The sequence below is a fragment of the Uloborus diversus genome, chromosome 2 (genome assembly GCF_026930045.1).
Source record: "Uloborus diversus isolate 005 chromosome 2, Udiv.v.3.1, whole genome shotgun sequence".
NCBI classification, from domain to species: Eukaryota; Metazoa; Arthropoda; class Arachnida; order Araneae; family Uloboridae; genus Uloborus; species Uloborus diversus.
In genome coordinates, this window is record NC_072732.1 from 154,766,631 (window position 1) to 154,787,952 (window position 21,322).

The window sequence follows — 21,322 nt, forward strand, 5'->3', positions numbered from 1 at the left end:
GGACCTAATATCATCTCCATTTGTAGTAATTGACTTAGCAAAAATACTTGGACTCATGGACCAGATCTAGCTGTTGCTCTAGGTTTAGTAACAACAACACGCTCTCTATAGTTTATGAGCCAATAAACTACAAAGGTTACTGTAGCCACTGCCTAATGGCGACTGAAAAAGGGAAAACAAGCTCATGTCGTAACTTATAACTTGATTTTTAGCTTTGCGAATGGTAGTAATTTATCATCGTGTTTAGGGGTTTTCTTTTTCCTACACTATTGAAATTATATTGCACCACAAACTGTCTGAAGTCTGCAATTTACCCCAACGGAGACGCGTGGAACAGAATGTTTTACCCTTTTCGGTAGTTCTGTTAATCACCGTAAGGTAGTGTTGTGTAGAGTAGAGTCCCTAGCATAGAGATATGAAAGATAACCTGTTCTCCTTTTCGAACGCTACCTTAATCTGTTCAAAACGGCTGTCCGCGATTTATTTATATTATTTCTAATCGTAAAGAGTAAACCAATGCGAAAAGAAAAAGAAAAATATTTTTTTTATTACTTTTTAAGTTCAAAGAAGAAGAAGGTGAAGTCAGTGAGGGGGGGGGGAGAGAAAAAAGTAGGGAAGAGAACTTTGACAGCTCAACTCGAGTAAAATGTTTGTAAACAGATATTGAAAAAATTTAGTTTTGATATCACAGAGTACAAAAGAAGTTTTAAAAACACAATAAGTTAATATTTTAGTTTCTGTAAACTAGTAAAAACTAAAGTAATTGAGTCCTTAAAAGTTTTTCGAGATGTTTTTGCACACTTATTTGTGCCCAGAAATTAAATCGAACAAACCCCGTACTTATGGTTAGGTTTTTTATATCCCTTAGTGATAATGGGTTATATTATAGATTTTTGCATTTGATAAAAGTTTTACTGACGTAGAATGAAAATTGAATGTGGTGGTCTACTGTTCACATCCGATTTTGATTCAGGAAATTTAGACAAAGTAGAGTATGTAGATTCGTTTGATGATAGTGAAACCAAAATACCTGGATGTATTACTGAAACTAGTCTGCCGCCTTTATCTAACTACAGATTTGCTAGAAGACCTCCAACTCGTACCGAAACGCCTTTCTCATCTCCTGTTCATGTTAAAAAGTATAATTTGAAGCGACATTCTTTCGGCCCACAAATAAAGAAAACTTTTTCTACCGAATCAGTTTCTGTACTTAATCAATCGGTAAAAGAGTTTAAAGTCTGGACAAGGCCTGACTGTTATGGTACTTCGTTTCAGACGACTTTTAGGTAAGTAATTTATTGAAAATTTAAAGTAGTGTTTAACGCTAGTAAAAGCGTTAGAATTAGAAAAGGGATAATATGGAAAAAATAAAAACTCTCAGAAGATGTTTCTATTTGTTTTAAAAATTTTAATTGTGCTGGCATTTAAAATTTGATTATTGATTTCAAAACCTTGTGGGGGCGCAAGCTCATGTGTGCAGCGTAACTAGAAATAAGAATGACCAGAAAGAAAACCCCTGCTTTTTTTAAGGGGGGGGGAGGGTGCATTAATGTTAAAATATTAATTCTTTTATGTTTTTTGAGAAAACTTTACTATTGAACTGCATTTTAATTTTTAAAAAGTCAATTTTTCCAGAATAAAGCTGGGATTTTTTTTTATTCCCCACTGCCTCAAAATTTCCATACTTAGGGGAAATTAGGGATGGATGGGACACTGGGATGGATGGGACTCCTTCAATTATTCTTAAAATAAACATTGTTTTCGATTTTCGACTTTTCCACTAAATGGAGCAACCATAAAACCATGTTTGTTGCTATAAATCATTTTAGTTGCAGAGTTCTATGAATGTATACCAGAAAAAAGCTATTTTACAGCACCAAAAGTAAATAACTACTTTGTTTTCAAGGTAAGTTTTCAGTCTTATTAATTGATGTTAACATAATTCTTTTTGCTGTTTTATACACCTAATAATACAGCTTTTATAAAGTAATAGTTAAGTTAAACCTAAAAGTAGCATGCTTCTAGTAACAAGATATTTTACTGAAATGTTGTGTAAAGGGAGGGATGGGAGAGTATGGTTTAGGGAGGGATGGGACATCCTTCCCTTTTAATATCTGCAGCTAAATAATTATACTGATTGTCCAAATTTTTTAATATTTTATTTTTGGCATACTATCTTGTTTTGAAATTGAGTTGCAGAATAAAAAGCCATTGAAATTATCAACTTGATATATAAGAATATTATCAACTTCTATGATTTTTTTCGAAACTAATTTCTTTACATTGAAAGTTTACAGTAGTATGACTAAGTTTTGCTTACTCCTGTAATATTTATCAATGTAATTATTACTTTTATGTACTATATAATATACTTTCAATCAATTGGTTAGCTGTACTTCCTTGTAAGAAGTATAACAGTGGTTTCATTACAGGTTGTTTTCTCATGAAGCACATTATGCGAAGAAAAAACATATTGTTTACCAAAATGTAGTGTATTTTTGTAAAATGAAATTTTATATTGGAAAATAACATCCAGTTACTCAAATATAAACCATAAAATAAGTACCTTTTTAATGACTCGTGTTAAAGTTTCAGACTAATTAATTTTGTTTTTCTGATTAGACATTTTAAAACACTAATAAATAAAAATAATTGATGAATGTATTTTATGAATTAAATCGGGCCCTGATAATAGAACTCTAAGAATTTCAATTATGTTGGAAGAGTTGAAAGCAAGGATAATGATGATACCTTTCAAGTACTCTTTATGAGGAAAAATGAAAAAGGAAACTTTATCTTTCCACAAACAACAGATAGTTCTGTGATTGATAAAATAGACATTATTGCCAAGTTGCCCCCACCAAAGATGGTTGGTGGAACTAGTCGAGCACAAAAATTTTTCATTTTATGCTGATTTATTAAAGTATAATGTTAGATAAAATAGATGTTCCCAATGTTCGATAAACCTTACATAAATAAATGACATACTGTCTTTGTCATTTTTCATAATATTTTTGAAAAATATGTATATGTATTTTAACTTCCAAAAATGTCCCATCCCTCCCTTACATGAGGGAGGGATGGGACATTTTTACTGCTATTGTAATTGTCTTCAGAAATGACCATTTTAATAATTACCATGAAATTTATATTTTTTAAATATATTAAAATGTTTCAACTTTCATGTCTGAAACTTTCAGTGTTATACCAGTAGAAAATAATTTATAAGAAATATTTTTGTGAGAACTGTCCCATCCATCCCCTACTATCAAATCATTTTCTAAGTGAGTAGAATGTAGGAATACAGGAATGTAAAGCTCCATTAAAATAATCCACTAGCTTAATAAGACAATATTAGAAGCTCTATTAATATGTAAATTAATTTGCCAAACAAATGTATCATCATTTATAAACAATAAAAGTTTCATAATTCATTTTGAAGCAATATTTTATGCTTAAACCTTGTCTGGGTGCTACTATAACTTGTCTGTGTGACCTTTCTATTTTGTATGATTTTCTGGTTTTCATGTGAAATAGCTGATTCCTTGGCTAAAAATGCCAGCGATCTAAACAAAAATACAACCCCAATTTTGCTGGCACATGCAAATGCTTTTTTGCAAAGTCAAAACTTTTTGCCCCCTTGAGAATCAAAACCCATGATCAAATAACTCATTTTGATATTGACAGAAAAACAGCTGCCACTCTCATAGGACTAAAAACAAAACATCATAAAAACATGAAAATTTCATGAGATAGGACTGAAAAATATCAAAATTGCGGCAACTGTATCAAAAAAAAAAAAAAACTCACACCATGTTATGTTTTCAACTGCCTTACAGTCGCTGCTGGCCTTCATGTCTTAACCTTTTGAGACCAGGCTATCCCTGCAGAAATTTTCCTTTGAAGACGGGCGGTACAGCATATGAACCACAGATTTCTTTTCCTTTGGAGACTGGAAGGTACAACTCTTGTACCATTCGTTTTTCTCCAAACGAAGGAAGGATTAGAACAAGTTTTGGTAGGCGGTCAAAGCATCTCCATTGTAAGGGGATTAGTGATGACTCCTTTGATGAGAACAAATCGCCAAGGGACAGTTTGGCATTCATTTTCGAAATCTTTTCTCTCAATGTTAGAGCTCTCTTGCTTCTTTTGAACGACTTTCACAGTTTCTTGTGCTTTTTAGCAGGGAAAAATTCTGAGTTGAAAAAAAAGATTTTTACTTTTTTTGTTCATATTTTCTTTGTTAAGTTTTATTTTTTGCATTTAATTGAAATGTTTGAACATGTCTCGAAAGAGAAAATATTTATCAGAAGAAGAAATAAAAAAAATAATGTCTGAAAATAATTCAGACGAAGAAAATAATGCAGATAGCGACAATGAATGCGAAAAGGACAGTGGATCCGAATCTTGGAAATTTAAAATCTTCGACTACGAGTCCGCAAACACTGGCGGAGTTGCGAACTTTAAGGGAAAAAGACCAATTCCGACTCCGAGTCTTTGAATTAAAAACTTTCGACTCCCGAATCTAGATTTTTTACTCCAAAATAAGATTAACTCTGACTCCGATTCCGCAGCCATGGTTTGATATTTGAAACAATTATTATTAATATGATTTTATTTTATTTTCACGCTAAATTTTTTATTTATTTGTTTAGTATGTCGTGGAGAAATTCAGAATCCTTTATTTTTCTACACAAAAATATGTGCAGACGATTTTTTTTTTTTTTTTGATAATGAAAACTGAAAACTATTTCTTTCAGTTGACATTTTTTTCAAAAATTTCTTTTGAAAGTATATAAATTACTTTTTGGCAACAGGGGAAAAGCAAACAATTTTTTTATTTTGAATTTTAATTCTTTATTTTAATGAGTTTATTATTTTTTATTCTTTTTTTTCTTTTTGAAAGCGGTTAAAGATTTTCTTGATGGAGAAAAGTATATTAGCTGCTTTGTTTAAAAGGTGCAACTACTTTATTTGTCCGTTTAATTATTTTTACGCATCTATTTCTTTAGATGAGGGAGTCATATTTTATTTCTAGAAATCAGGTTAAAATGTTAAAAAGTTACGTTTGGAAAAATTTGTGATTTTAACTACTTTTGCGAATACTGATCAGAAACTAGAAAGTCGATATTGGTATACGGGAAAGTAGGCTTGTCTAGTTTCGGACGGAACTACTTGTTTATACAATTTCTTTTGCCCTTTTTATGGTCATCTTTGACTAAAGTTTTTCAATGTTGAAATAATTATACAGTTAGAAATAAGTTGCTCTCTTTGTAAAGTAATCGTGTAAAAAAGTATAAAGAGAGAATTTTCTTTTTTAATTTTAAAATTCATTGCTCAACTTTCTTAAATTCACTTATTGATTCTGCAACTTAGATTGGGATTACTGTGAAGTTGAAGTTCTTTAAATTTTAAATAATGAATGGCACTTTCCATGCATGTTATACTTATTTTATAAATACATACAGTAGAAATGCTGAGTAAATCAAACCTCGTAAATTGATAGTAGTGTTAAAATAGGGGTTAGGTTCCATAGATAGAAAAAAAAATCTTCATTCTAGTGATAGATAAATATATATAATACTTAGTGTGTCCTTATTCCGATACATATGCAGGACGTTACATGAATTTATATAGAAAACATGAATTAACTTAATTTTCATAAAAAAGATTTGGTTATGATTCTTTCCGCAGTCATTAATTGTTTTTCTCTGTAGTTCTTTGTAGGATGTTCACCCATCCGTGATCACTCGGGTCATTTCAGTAACGAGGTCTTCCTTCACTAATCAGTCAGAAAGATTGTTTCACATTGTTAAAGCAATGGCTCAAAATTTTCAATTTGAAAGGCTTTTGTTGCGGGTCATCGATGTCAGTATCCTTGTTGGTTTCGTTTTTCTTTGTCACTTCTTAAAGCTTCTTCTCTATCAGTGAGCTCTGAATTGTGTGAGTTTAATAATTTTATTTCTGGAAAGAGCTCTGGAACCAACTGCAAAAAATGCTTCCGTGGCCCAAGGTCGCTTATCAGCACTCCAAAATGCAGTTCATTTTATAATATCTGTAATTTCAGGAGTTAGTATATGAAAGAGGGGAAAATTTTATATGTTTTCAGTGCTGCATCCGCATAAAATCAAAACTCATCCACGTAAAATAAAGGTGCCAAATCTTAAGTTCAAAATCAAATCCGTGTAAAATAAACCTGTGTAAAACATACATCTACTGTATTGCATTTTTTAAAAATACCTTTTAAATTTTTTTTTAGCATTAATGAAACTTTTTGCCGATAGCTGACCAGTATCACGAAAGTTGCCTCTTAAATTATATTATTTCAGGTTTTCTTTGATCGATTTCCTTAGAGACGTACCGAGTACTTGGTAACTACTCGGTACTCGGCCTACTCGGCCAAATTTTGATCAGATACTTGGCCAATGCCGAGTAGTTGCAAAAAATTGAATATTGTCCAAGACAAATATTAAAATTTATAAAAAAGCGCAAGCATATATATAATATTCTGAAATCATTTACAATTCAAATTTAACAGTCAAATTTAAATTTTGAGAATAATGATGTTTATGATGCTTCAATGGAATCAATCTTTATTTTAATGTCCTCAAAGTTAATAAAACTTATGTATTAAAAATTGTTCAAAAAAGGTAAGTATAGAAAATATGGAATTTTGAAATTAAAAATGGATTTTTGCTACAACCAAAAATTAGTTATAAGAAATATAAAAATACTTTTGCTTAAAAAATAAAAGGAAATAAAACAACGTTAAAAACACAGTGCAGACATGTGTTTTGGCATTACAAAGAATTCCTTTTTCAATACACAAAATGAGAGCTCGTGGATTTAAAGGCATCCGACAAAAGTCGGATTTTTTTTGTCGAATGTCTTTAGGTACATTCTTTAGCTCACATTTTATGCACTGAAAAAGATGTTCCTTGTAACGCAGAAACACGTGTCTGCAGCGTTCCTGCATATTTGTTTTTTTTTGTTTTTAAAAATTATTTGAGTTTGGCAGACTAGAACTATAATAGATTGGTATAATTTGTTTTAATTCCTACTTGATTAATCATACCTTTTATTTATTTATTTTTAATTTTAAAAATATTTTTTTTTTAAATTTTTGACATAAACTTTTTTTTTAAAAATAATACGTAATTAACATTCAGCAGGAATTTAGTTTTAAAAACTATTATATGAACAAGGAGGTCTACACTACTATTCCAATAAGTTCAAAATTCATCACATGTGTGTCGGTGGTTCTTCTTAAAACATTCAGGAGATTTCATTTGCACAAATTGTGTTGAACTCTCAGAAATCAGAGTTAGGATGCTTACTTTGGAGGGTGAGTTAGCATTAGGCTGTAGGCGTGTAGATGGGGTAAACACTCCAGAGGGAAAGGGGGAAGTTAGCAAAAAGGAGGTTGGCATTAGCTGTGTGTTAGATAGTGGGAATATTCCAGAATTAAAGGAGGAAGTTAGTAAAAAGGATGTGGGAATTAGCTGTGTGTTAGATAGTGGGAAAATTCCAGAGGTAAAGGGGAAAGTTATTGCTGAGGCGACTGACTGGGAAACAAAGAGTATAATTTTGGGAGATTCAATGGTGCGTGAGGTGGGAAACTCAATAGGCAGAGTTAAACGTAAGGTGGCTAGATGTTGTTTGCCAGGGGCTCGGGTGAGAGATGTAAATAGGGTTGCTGAAAAGAAGGGGGTATTTAATAAAGAGGATGTAGTTACTTTGTGGGTGGGAACTAACGATGTAGGCCATAGTAACAATGATGAGTTTACAAAGGAATGGGATTCCCTGTTGGACAAAGCAACCAACTGTTCGGCAAATGTCCAAGTGGTTGGTTTGCTTCCCAGGTATGGAGTGCATAGGAGTTGGTTAAACCAACAGGCTAGGTGTATGAACCTGGTACTCAAGGAAATTTGCGTTAAGCGTAGTATCAGGTTTATTGATGTGTGGAGTAAATGTAAATGAGATTTGATTGCTAGGGATGGCCTACATCTGAGCTCTACAGGGGTCAAAATGGTTAGTGGTTTGGTTTTAGAGGCTTCAGAATCAAAAAACTAAGTTGGAATGGGGGGCATGGTTTAAGGAGCAGAATTCGAAAGGGTACTAACTATCGGGATTTTAGTAGAAACGGAAATAGGGTGGCTAATAAGAGAAAAGATTTTAACACTTGGGATTCAAACAATCGTGCAGCATTAAATAAAAGTAAGATGGGCTTACTTAAGGTTTTTTATACAAATGCTCGTAGTATTAGGAACAAGATGGAAGAATTGAAAAGCATAATTATAGACGAGAGGTTGGATATTATTGGAGTTACCGAGACATGGGCTACCGAAAGTGATGATGATTTATTATTTATTGCTGGGTATAATTTGTTTAGACAAGATAGAGTTGGTAAAAGAGGTGGTGGGGTTTTATTTTATGTCAGAGACACTTTAATTTGCAATGAATTGTTAATTAATGATAAACCTAATGAGATTGATATGATTTGGCTGGAGTTGATTAGTAATAAGGGCAAAAAACTTCGTTTGGGGAATATTTATAGGCCACCCAACTTAAGCCAAGGTCAAGACGAACAGATGTTTAGTATTATTAGTGACATTTCTAGCAAGGGGTCAGTCATCATAATGGGAGATTTTAATTTTCCAGGAATTGATTGGAATAATTTTTACCATAGTAATAGCAGAGAAGAGGAATTCTTGAAAGTAATTGGTGACTGTTTCTTAGATCAAATTATAACTCAGGGTACTCGACAGGACGCGATTTTAGATCTAGTTTTCTGCGACATGGAAGGCTCTGTTCAGGGGTTATGTGTAGGGGAACACATTGGAGATAGTGACCACAACAGGATTAGGTTTGGGATTAAATTTGATATGCACAAAGTAGAGAATTTTAGGTTTGTGCCCAATTTCAGAAATACTGACTTTGTGGCACTTCGGCAGAGTTTGAAAGCAGTTTTTTCTTCTGGATTGGACAATAGCGATGTGAATCTTCAGTGGGCAGAGTTTAAGGAAAATCTAGCGAATACGGTTAGGGATCATGTTCCTTTTAGGAGAAAGGGTGTCAACACTAAAATTTGGCCAATGTGGTTCTCCAGGGAAACTAAAGATGCTCTAAATTACAAGCAAGCTGCTTTTCATAGGTTTAGAGAAACAGGTCACAGTGCAGATAGGCTCCAATATTGTAAGGCAAGGCGTAAATTTAAGTATTTGGTACGGATTCAGAAAAGAGAGTTGGAGCAAAGACTGGCAGATAACATAAACAGGAATCCCAAGAGGTTTTTTGCATACGCTAATTCGGGGAAAGTTCGAAATAGTCATATTGGGCCACTGGTTGATGAGCACGGAATTTTAATTCAGGACGATAGTGATATTGCTAATGTTCTTAATAACTTTTTTTCGAGTGTTTTTAACGATAACTGTATCTCAACAGTTGACGCCAACAAGACACAAGCTTTAGTACAGCTTGAGGACTTTGTATTTTCCAGGGATGACGTTTTACTTCATTTGAAAAAAATTAAAGAGACTAAGGCTCCGGGGCCAGATAATATTTATCCGAAAATTTTAGTTGAATGTGCAGAGGAATTAGCAGATGTAATCGCAAACATTTTCAATGCTTATAATTCGGGGACAGTGCCAGAGGACTGGAAGCTGGCTAGCATTACACCGCTCTTCAAGAAAGGGTCTAAAGGGAGTGTGGGAAATTATAGACCTGTGAGTCTAACTTTAAACTAAAACTTTAAACTAACTTTAACTTAAAATTTTTGAAACATTGATGAAAATTAAGATAGTAAATTTTCTAGAGACTAATAATCTATTGACTAGTTTTCAGTACGGTTTCAGGAAAGTTAAATCTTGTGCAACTAATTTATTACATTTCTATGACAAAGTTACCATGGCTTTGGACAATAAGAATCCTGTAGATGTTGTTTACATTGATTTTCAAAAAGCTTTCGATAAGGTACCGCATGTTGCTCTACTTAGCAAATTTACTGATATAGGAATAGGAGGGAAAACTTTCATTTGGGTAAAAAATTGGCTGACCGGAAGGAAACAAAGAGTAGTTGTAAGGGGAAATTATTCTAATTGGAGTGAGGTCTTAAGCGGGGTTCCTCAAGGATCAGTGTTAGGGCCTGTTTTGTTCATTGTCTTTATGAACGATATTCACAAAAATATTTCTGGGAACATGAATTGTTTTGCTGATGATGTCAAAGTTATGGGGACTGTAGAAAATGAAGAACAATCGAATCAGCTGCAAGAGGATCTAGATCATATTAGGGAGTGGGCTGATAAATGGGGTATGGCTGTTAATGTTGGGAAATGTCAAGTGCTACATTTAGGGCATGGAAATAAGTGTACAAGTTATTATTTGCAAGGTTCAGTCATTAGTCAGGCAGAGAAAGTTACTGATCTGGGGGTCTTAATAAGTCAGGATTTAAAGTTTAGCCAACAGTGCAGCATTGCTAGCAACAAAGCCAATAAGATGCTTGGGTTTATCAATAGATCTATTTCAAATAAATCTAAAGAAGTTCTTCTGCCCTTATATAGAAGTTTGGTAAGACCCCATTGGGAGTATGCTGTTCAGTTTTGGTCTCCTTATCTTAAGAAAGACATTAATGTATTGGAAAGGGTTCAAAGGCGGGCTACAAGGCTAATAAGTGGACTTTCCCACTTAGATTATGATTCCAGGCTTAGAAGGCTAAAAATGTACAGTCTTGAGCAAAGAAGAGACCGAGGGGACATGATTCAGTTGTTTAAATTTATTAAAACGAAAGATGTTACGGGGCTAAAGTTTAGCACTGAAAACAGGACAAGGGGTCATTATTTTAAGCTATTTAAATCTCAGGCTAACATGGATATTAGGAAAAATTATTATTTTAGCAGGGTAGTGGAACCTTGGAGCAGCTTACCGGAAGAGGTGGTAATGAGCAAAGGAGTAGACAGTTTTAAGAGGGCCATTGATCTTCACTGGGGATTGTAAATTGACTAGGACCAGTCTAGCTGGGCCCAGAGCCTGTTGCTGGTCGTCACTTTTGTATTTGTATAATTGGTGCTTGGTAACTCGGCTGAGTAGTGAAAGGCCGAGTACTTGGTAACTCAACCGAGTAATGAAAGGCCGAGTACTCGGTACTCGGCTACTTGGCCAAAGTGCTACTCGGTACGTCTCTACATTTCCTTTACTTGTCGAAAATGCACTTTATCCTATGCTATCTTTCCTCTTTATCAGACAAGAATTCGAGATCCCTGCTTTGTGCGTATGGAGAAGGTACCTTTCATCTATTTCTTGAATGAGTGAAAAAGGACACAGCTATTTGTATTCTTGTATTTAGATGAGTGGCTAGCTAGTCCCTGTGGAGCTCTGTGGGCCTCGTCGCCGACAGCTGAGGAATTTTCGGAATAGCCCCTAGAGAGCGCGGGGTCCCTGTTCGGCAATGGTTCAGAAAACCTACAGTTCCTTTGTAATAAAAGTGAACATTCTTCAGTAGCGGATTTTAGGAGGGCACAGGGGTCCCGTGCCCCCCCCCCCAAAGAATAAATAAATTTACCAATTTCACTCATTATTTTTAATTGACTTCTTAATGCATAATTATATTTAGTTTTTTAAAAAGGACACAAAACACACACAGCATATTTTGAATAAAAGCATTTTTGTTTGCTATAGAAGTAATATTGGAGTCAGAGGCCAGAGATTTTAATCCTTATTTTTTGAAAACTAATTTTATTTATAAATTATATCAGCAATGAAACAAGTCTTTCATAACTTTAGATTGTTCCCCACTCCCCGAGAGTCAAACAATCTTGTAATTTCAATGGCGAGATGCAGAATATGCGTTTAGTTTCTCATTTTCCTCAAATTTTTACTGAAATGTTAAAAAATATTTTCAACTAAATTAAAACTTGAGTATAAGTATTTTGATTTATTAAGTCCTTTCATGATTGAGTCCTTTCATTTATTTTTTTGGTTTCTTGGGCCGTGGGCCCCTTAGTGCTGTGGAGCCTGCTGGTACGTAGATTTAGGCTTGAGTTTCTCAATTCTTCAATAAAACTTGTGTGTTATGAAACTATGATTTTCTTAATTTCAGATTATTTTACAATTAAAATATAAACTAATTTATAGAAACTCAAATGAGCTATGGGTTAATTAACCTTGCCCTCGTGTTATAATCATTATGACAATGTTCCTAATTAAAACCATTCATTTTATAGCTTCTCAGCAATATTATATTGGGCTAAGTATTTAATTCGCTTGAAATGTTAAAGATATTTTTAATCTACATTCAAAGCACATTATTGCATAATACAGTCGAACCTCCATATATCGAACTTCCACATATCAAAATTTTCTATATATTGAAATCCCAGCAAATTTCTATGTTCATTACATAGAAAAATTGTTTCTATATATCGAAAAAATCTCTATATATCGAAAAAAATTTCGAGACTTTCATAGTTTTTGATTCAACTTCAGGCTGTTTCTCTCATGAAAATTAGGGGAGAAAATTATGTTCACTAAAGGTTGCTGCGAAACTCATAAGGAATCTGGGGTTGAGGGCTGTGTATATAGGTCGTTGTTCCGTTCTGGAGTTCTTAAATTCCCTCAAGTTTATTTCAAATCTAAGTTGTAACTAGTAACACTGTAAAATCAGTTTCAAGTTATTCCTTTTGTCTGTTGATTATCATTCCTAGTCATTTTAGCTTCAGTAAAAATCATTCAAGTTAAGTAGATTGATTTTTTACTTTTCTGTCGATTACACTGACAAAACGAAACAACCCTAATGTTGCGAATCAAGTTAATTACTGAAGAATGAAGATGTACGACGGCGCAAAAATATAATTTTTGTTATTTTTTTAATTATCAACTTTTATTTAATCCGATGCTCGTATAAATTAGAAAATTAGGTTTCATAACACGAAAATTAGCTTTAATTTTAGTGCTTTAGGAGATTTGTACGATAAAATAAGATTGTTTCTATATATCGAAATTTCTATATATCATAGGCGGCTGGTGCCCCAAAAAAGTGGGGGGTGAGGCAGGTTTGGTGGGCGACACACCCTGAAAACTAATTTTTTTTCTTCTTTTGAAGAAAAAAAATTAGCCAATTGATTTTTCACGTCATTATTGATGAATTGACCCTCTTCCAAAAATTCGAGAAACGGACTCAAAAAGCGAGTGGCCAAAGAAGATTTTCTCCCACCAAAATCAGTTCCATTTAAATTTTTACGGAATAATAACATGAAAAAAGCATAAAAAAGGCACTTATTAAGTCAGTTCTTTCTTTAACCACGTGTATAGATCATCAATCATTTTCCAGTTGACCTTTAGTTTTGAACTTAGAAAAGTGGAGGGGCAAAGTCCCTTTACTGTTGAAAGTGAGAGGGCAATTGCCCCCCTTGCCCCCTCGTACGAGCCGCCTATGCTATATATCGAATTTTTTTCTGACAATTTGCTACTTCGATATATGGAGGTCCGACTGTATTTATGTATCTAAAAGTTGATGAAAAGGCCTTAAGTGATCCTAAAAGAAACTTTTAAAAATAAAATCATGAAAGCTTTGGTATGAAGCACTGTGTGCAGAGGGGGGGGGGTGCACTTTTCAATTTCTGGGCCCCCTCCAAAAGTTATTTCTGTATCCACCACTGTTTAATATATATTTAATGTTTAAAACTTTTTCTATTTGCGCTTTTGCGCAACATCGCTAGCGATAAATACAACTTATAAAATACATCGAGTCAATTTTTAACTGGACAGACAAATACAATTAAAATGAACGTTATTGTTATTTCACAATTCAAAAAGATTAATGCTTTAAAATTTATTATTTTTAACAAAAAGAAGAAGAAGTCTATACAGTTTTAGCATAAGACTATATTAAACCCACAAAGTAATGATAAAATTTTAAACAGTGGCACCCCGAACCTACAATTTTGGGACGATGAAATTGGAAATTTTCACTTACTGGATGAAACTTTTAATTTAACTGAATGATCGATGGGGGGGGGGGGGGAGTGCGCGCATGAGTACATACCTAGGTCTAATATGAAAAGACACTAGGCATTATTTAAGAAATGTAAATGTTATTTCAACATTGTAATATTGTCTCGAAATATTACGAGTCAAATAAAATTTCCTGAAGCAGAAACGAGTTTTGGAGGTGACCTTTGTGACCCCTTATTGATGAACTCTTAAATGAAATTTGAATTGGAAATTTAATTAAGAACTAGTATTTGTCTAAAAACAAAAGTGCTGTTTCCTCCTTATACAGAAAATTAGGTATTAAGTAAACCCATTTGCTGTTTTAGTGTTTATAGTTTCGTCAAATATAAGTCATATTTTAAAAGTGATATGGGAAAAATGGTATCACAAGTATATACTTTTGAAAAGAAATTGAGTAGAGTGAGAGTAGAACAAAAAGGGTAAACATAAAGCTGTGAAGTTATTCCGTTTAAACTTATGCAAAAGAGCATTCATAAATTACTAAAAATAAACCACTGAAAATATTTTCGATTATTTTAATAATAAAAAGGAATCTTCTTTTTTTCATATCTCCAAACTTATTCGTATTTCTTGTAATTTTTAAATTAGGTTTGATAGTTTCAGTCGTAGGTATGTAACAACCAGTGGCGCAAACAGGAATTTTGCAAGGAGAGGGTCCAAGGTCAAAAGCCTCCATTCTCATATCATGCCCCAATACGCAGTCAAACATATCGAATTGATTTTATCGATTCCCGAGAACAGAAAACCCTAAAAAATAAACTGCTAAATAAATAATTAGCATTATTTAATGAAATATACTTTTAAAAAAGATCATAACAGGAAAGCAAAATAATTTACGCTCTTACTTTTCTCATAAATAAAAAATCAATCTCATAAATAAAAAATTAATCTCATAAATAATAAATCTATAATTACAAAACTAAAAACATGATTATTACAGTGTATTCTTTTATAATTCTCATTCTGCTTCTTATAGGAATTTTGTCATACGAAAGAGCACAATATTTTTAAAAATATTTTAACATGATAATTTTATTTTTCCACTTATTAGAACTGAAATTATTGTTACCTTTTCCAGGGAACTTTTTCTAGGTACAAAATACATAGAATCGTTATCATTCGGGGATAAAAGCAAGCCCTATGGGAGGGGTTTGTATCCCTGGACCCCTCCCTTGTGTGCGCCAAAGGTAACAACTAAAATAACCTTTCTTTCGCATTAATTTTACTTTCAGTAAAGAAAGGCTTTTTTTTTTCGAAAATTACAAATACAGTTAACTATGGTTAGAGCGAACTTCAAGGGACCGCAAATATTGTTCGTTGTAACGGAATTCAAGAAATATAATGGCAAGTAGTTCAGGACAGAAAATTTTGCTGAAACGGATATTACGTTGTATTGGTATTCTTTGTAATGGGATTTCACTGTAGTTTAACTATATGTCGGAATAACAATATATACGAAACATGTTCTTGCTTTGACTAAGGTTTTCCCAACAAGCAACAGAATGCTAAACGCAATAATTTATAGTTACGTTCTGGTTTGTAATTTACTTAATAAATTATTATAATATAAAAAATTTCAAAATACGCATTAAATACGTTTTATCAGGGGGCGGTTTGGGATAAGGTGAAACTGGAATATTTTTAGTATCTGAGTTCGATTAAAGGATTATAGCATGGATCATGCTTATTCTCACATAATGAATATATCAATATAATATTTAAGCAGTTAACTTGATATCTACTTTCATTTCTTCATTTGGAAATCGGGAAACAGAAAAGTTTTGGGACATGAAGTTTTTTAGCTCGTAGGAAATAGGAATATTATAGACAATCTGAAATCTTTACAGCAAGTGATAAGCATTAAAGCTTCACAAAATTAAGATTCTTATGATGGCAAATCTGTTTCGAGAATATACCATTCGTTAATGCAATTGCAAGTAATTTAAATTTCTTGTGCTAATAGAAGGACAAAGAGGTTCGGTGTTCAAGATTAATTATTTATTCATAAAAAAAGTCAAATTTCTGGTTAATATAGTAATATATTTTGCTTGTATATTCTTTGAAACTCCTGAAAATTATTCCTCAAAAAAAGTTGGGCTGTAAAATTTAAAATTTCAATGTTACCTTATGAGAAAAATTTGTAAAAAGTCAAAAATGTCTGCTCATGCAAAACAAAACAGAAAAAAACAAAAAAACAAAAAGAAAGAAAGAAAATGACGTTATTGAAAGAAAAAAAAATATTGTACTCTCGGGTTTTGGATTTACAATAAAATGAACTATTTTATCACTGTGTATTTATACATCCTTCAAGAATTCCTCAAATTCCAAAATCAGAGCATATATAAAAACAAGTTTTGTAACAAATTAATATGCTGAGTTTTTTGAAATAAATATTACATAATATGAGATAAGAAATGTTTTTTTTTTCTAGCAGCACATTGAATTTATTCTGGAATGGAAGAAACAGAGAAAACTTTGATACTAAAATAAACCATTAATTTTTTATCCAACTTTGGAGAGCAATTGCGGCCAAAAAGTAGGCTGTAACACGAAAGAAGCAGTAACCCTAAACTACAGATAAGCAAGCACTGAAGTTACACGACGTCGCGGTTCAAACACAAAGCTGTAATCTCCCAATCGAGGGGGTATGAAATCTTGGGAAAATCCCTGTCTCCAAAGGGTAGAAACGAAGATTTCAACCCTTCTACGGAAACCCCTCTACGGAAAAAAGGCTAACGGTACGACAGGTGTACCGCCCGTCCCCAAAAGGTTAAACTATCCTACAGAGCAGTTCTTCTCAACCAGTGTGCCTCGGCACACTGGTGTGCCACAGTAAGATTTTTGGTGTGCCAGAACAGAATGTATTTTACCTGCGCAAGAGATCGGATATAAAGTGGCTAGTTCAATTGTTTGTCAAATTACATTGAGAACTGCAAACCAACGGTGAAAAAATTATTTTTCCAGCCTGAAAAGAAATCATATGGGGAATAATCAGTGGTGTTCCCATAGGATATACTCCATACAGGCTGTATAATCTCAAAAATTTTTTTAGACACATAGTTGCCCTCAAGCTTCAAAAATTTTCATATTATGACATACTAGCATTCCCGTACCCGGCATTGCTCGGGTAATGGAATTAGCAGGGGTTAACAGTGCTTGGTGCACCTAGTTTCGAAAATCCCCTATAATAATTACTTATTACCTATAACTTTTTCTAATTTGGGGAGGATCCCGGGGACCCTGAACTCCTTACATATATGCCTTTGTCCTTAACCGATCTTTAACTGTTATTAACGATCCTTTTAAAGTATTGATTATCTTTGCAAACACAGGCCATCCACATTTTATTGATATACCTATGTTTAAGCAAGAACTTCTTTGTATACAACATTTTTAGTTTTTTTTTTCCTGGTGCTAAAATTATTAAGCTGCTTGATGAACTGACTTTGGAGAAAGCTACATAACATTGGCCATGTGAAAAAAAGTCTTCTCTTAAATTGGTCCCTGCTACTTTTAATGTCTGTCCTTGTGATTTATTAATGGTTATTGCAAAGCAAACTTTAACAGGAAACTGTACTCTTCTAAATTCAAAAGGATAGTTCGCCTGTGATGATGTTCTTAAAAACTTCGTTTCTAGTTTTGAAGAAATGAAAGCAATAGACAGAAACATTATGATTTGACTTGAGAAAAGCCTCGAAGAACCACGTGAGAAACAAAAACAATATCAAATTTATAGTTCGCTATCGACCAAAAGTTGAGATGAAGTACTGAATAATGATTTGAATGGAGGAAAGCCTTCGAAAATAAGGGATTTGAATTCAATGACAGGTTTTAATTTCTCAGAAATTAAGAGGTTTTAATTAATTTCTCCCGAACTAATTGAGATTTCGAAAAATCCTTTCTTAGTGGTTACTTTCGTAATCATGCAGACATGCCTGCCAAATTTCAAGTCTGAAGCTTCAGCAGTTTCGGCTGTGCGTTGATATATATATATATGTATATATATATGTATATATATTATCTCAGGACATTGATTTTTATATATTAAGATTAAGTTACGATCGCATACACATATCATGCATAACTAGTGATGTGGATCGGGTAAATACCCAGCGGGTATGTAAATATTTTTTGGGTATTTACCCGGGTATTTACCCAAGGCCTGGATAAATACCCAAAAACAGGGTATTTTACAAAAAAATGCAAAAAGTGAAAGGGATATTTTTTAAAATCTAAATATAAAATAATTGGTAAAACTGACACATACATATGTATTACACAGTTTATAATATTTTTTATTGAAAGACTTGATGAAATTATAAAAGAAACATGTTGTGAAACAAAGAATCTTTCTTTTCAATGTCATAATTGGAGAAATATAAGCAATTTTATGATGAACTTCAGAATTTCAAAATCACAATCTAGGTTAGTCATATCCAAAATTAAAAAAAAAAAGGAAACATGAGGGATGTTTGGAAGAATAAACTAAGAAATTATTAAGACTGTGATGTTATTTATTAATTTTATTGTTGTTTATGTGATAACGTGGCAAATATAGAAAAAGTTTTCACATTAGTAAGCAAAAAAAAAATCAAAATATTGTTTTCTGTTGCCTTGCTCATTTGCATTTGCTCCCCGGTACTTCGTGATGAAGATTTATTCAAACTATTTTTAATACACGCAATTAGTGATGTTGGGTGGGAAGGTAAATAGTTTTTTGGGTATTCATCCGAAAGCAGGGTAAATCCCCTAGTAATTGCGCATTTTGCAAAAAATTTTTGGGTGGTATCAAAAGGTGAGAATTTTCTTTTTTAAACATAAATCGTAAAATGAGAGATTGAAATATAAAAATTTATGTATTATAATTTTTTTAATTAAAGGTTGATGAAATCTTATCACTAAAAAAGAGAAAAACTGTCAGAATTTAGAATGAACTACAGTCGAACCTCGTTAAACCGCCCCCCGAAAAACCGCCACCCTCTTAGTTCGCCAAGAAAGACTGAAAAAAAACCATTTCGTATTGGAATGTAGTACTAATTCCCTCATTAAACCGCCACCTCACTGTCCGCCAACCGCCATTGATTTTCCACGGAAACTATATACTCAGCATGTTAAAATAACTGTTTAAACCGCCATATTGAAAGCAGGACTAGAGAAGATAGACTATACAATGGATACTTTTCAATGCCCTCTATTCAAAGAATGTCAGGCAGTTCAAAGTAGGAGATAAACCATTTACTAAACAGTGACTACGTACACAGAAATCATGCATATGCCATCACTTGCACCTGCCACTTCTTGTTGCCCACAATGTGTTGCCCTTAACAAATTTCCCTAGATTAGTCACCAGGTAATTGTCCAGCTTTCTTTCGCTTTCTGTCAACATTCAGCTCCACCTCTACTTTCTGGCCATTTACCCATTAATCCGTCCGTCCCCTGCGAAGCTCAGTTCCCCAAGGAACATTGTTTTCAACGTCTCCAAGAATTCTTAACCTGAGCTTATCAGCTCTTCCACGTTTCTACTCTTCATTTTGACATTTCGCCTTTACTCAGCTATTCTCCACCCCTTCTTGGATCTGATTTGGGGCTTGGGGGAGGGAGGGGGTGACGCTAAACCTTTGACATCTTATGCAGGTTTTGCAAACGAATGTTGTTTTTCAGCGTTCTGTCCCGTTCTCTCATTTCGCAGAGTAAAAATGTCAAAAACTATCTTAAGCGTGCACGAAAAAATTCTAATTTGTGAGTTTAAGGAAAAAAATCAAGCCGCAAGCCAGCAATCTATTGCCAATCCTTTCTCCGATATTCTGGAAAAAAAAGTTAACCGAAGAACCGTTGGAGATATTCTGCAAGAGAAACAAAAGTGGTTAGGATTAGAGAAATCATTACATACAGTCAAGAAGATAAAAACTGGGAAGCACGAAAATTTGGAAAATGCTCTACTCATGTGGATAACCCAAGTGAATGAAAATCACGGTGCTGTGACTGATGAAGTTATAAAGGAACAAGCAAAAATTTTTGGCAAAGAACTGAACGTTGAAAACTTTTCGTACAGTAACGGTTGGCTCGACCGATTTAAAAAAAGGAATGGCCTGTGTTTGCACACTCATCACGGTGAGACTGCTACAGTTGATGTCACAAAACTTAATGCTGGGAAAACAAAGCTAGCTGAAATTATTGCAGAGTACAACTTGAAAGATGTTTACAATATGGACGAATCTGGATTGTTTTTTGCGATGATGCCCTCCAAAACGATTTCAAATAAAGTCGAAAAAGGTGTGAAGAAGAAGAAAACAAGGATAACAACTGTGCACTGCACAAATGCTGATGGAAGCACCAAACAACTTTTAGAAGTCATCGGTAAAGCGAAAAAGCCTCATTGCTTCAAAAATTTTCGTCCGTAACTCTATGTGAAGTATCGTTTCAATAAAAAGGCATGGATGAATGAAGTTGAATTTACGAACTGGGTGAATGTTTTTAACAACGCGATGAAAATCCAAAAAAGAAACGTACTGCTAATTCTCGACAATGCACCATGTCACAAATAAAAAAAACTGTCTAATGTGAGAATAGAATTTTTGCCACCGAACACCACAGGAATTCTGCAACCAATGGATGCTGGCATCATCAAATCGTTTAAGGCCCATTACAGACGGTTTTTGTTAAAGAAAACCGTGGAGGATATAAATGAAAATCGTAAATGTGATGTTACGTTGAAAGATGCAATTTACTTTGCAAAAAAAGCCTGGGACTGTGTAAGTGAGGACACAATCAAAAACTGTTGGAAACATACTAGATTGATAAGAGCCAATGCAAATGTTGACCAACAGATTTTTCAAGACCCTGCAATTACAGCCTTTAATGAAACATTTCAAGAAGCGAATGAGGTGCTTAGCCTTGAAATTTTTAAACATTGACCATGACGAGCCAATATTTAAAGTGTTGACAGATGAAGAAATAGTTAATTTTTTTAAAGCTCCTGAAGTATCAGACCACAGCGAATCGGATTGTGACGAAGAGGAATCAGAACCAAAAATCACCGGGAAAGAAGCACAGGATTATGTTTAAAAACATAGACTCTACTTCGGACAAAACAAAAAAACTGACAGAGAAATGATTAACAATGTACTCCGTCTTGAAAAAAATGTGGATGAGTTATGTACCCAACAAAAAAAACAAAGCACTTTAGATAGTTATTTTTTTTAACATTAAACTGGTTCATGCCGGTAAGTTTATCTTTTAAATATTTGTGTTTGTTTTATTTATTGTCTTAGTATCCGTTTTCTATTATGATTCCAAGATCAATTGGGAAAGAAAA

General features: G+C 33.4%; 1 protein-coding gene across 1 annotated transcript in view; it reads left to right on the forward strand.

Moving 5' to 3' along the window:
- Positions 1-924: 924 nt before the first annotated feature.
- Positions 925-21,322, forward strand: part of LOC129217437 (cytosolic carboxypeptidase-like protein 5) — an 84,978-nt gene continuing 64,580 nt past the window's right edge. The window contains exon 1 of the mRNA XM_054851734.1: positions 925-1,286. Coding sequence (XP_054707709.1) covers positions 925-1,286 — 362 coding nt within the window. The remainder of the gene's footprint in view (positions 1,287-21,322) is intronic.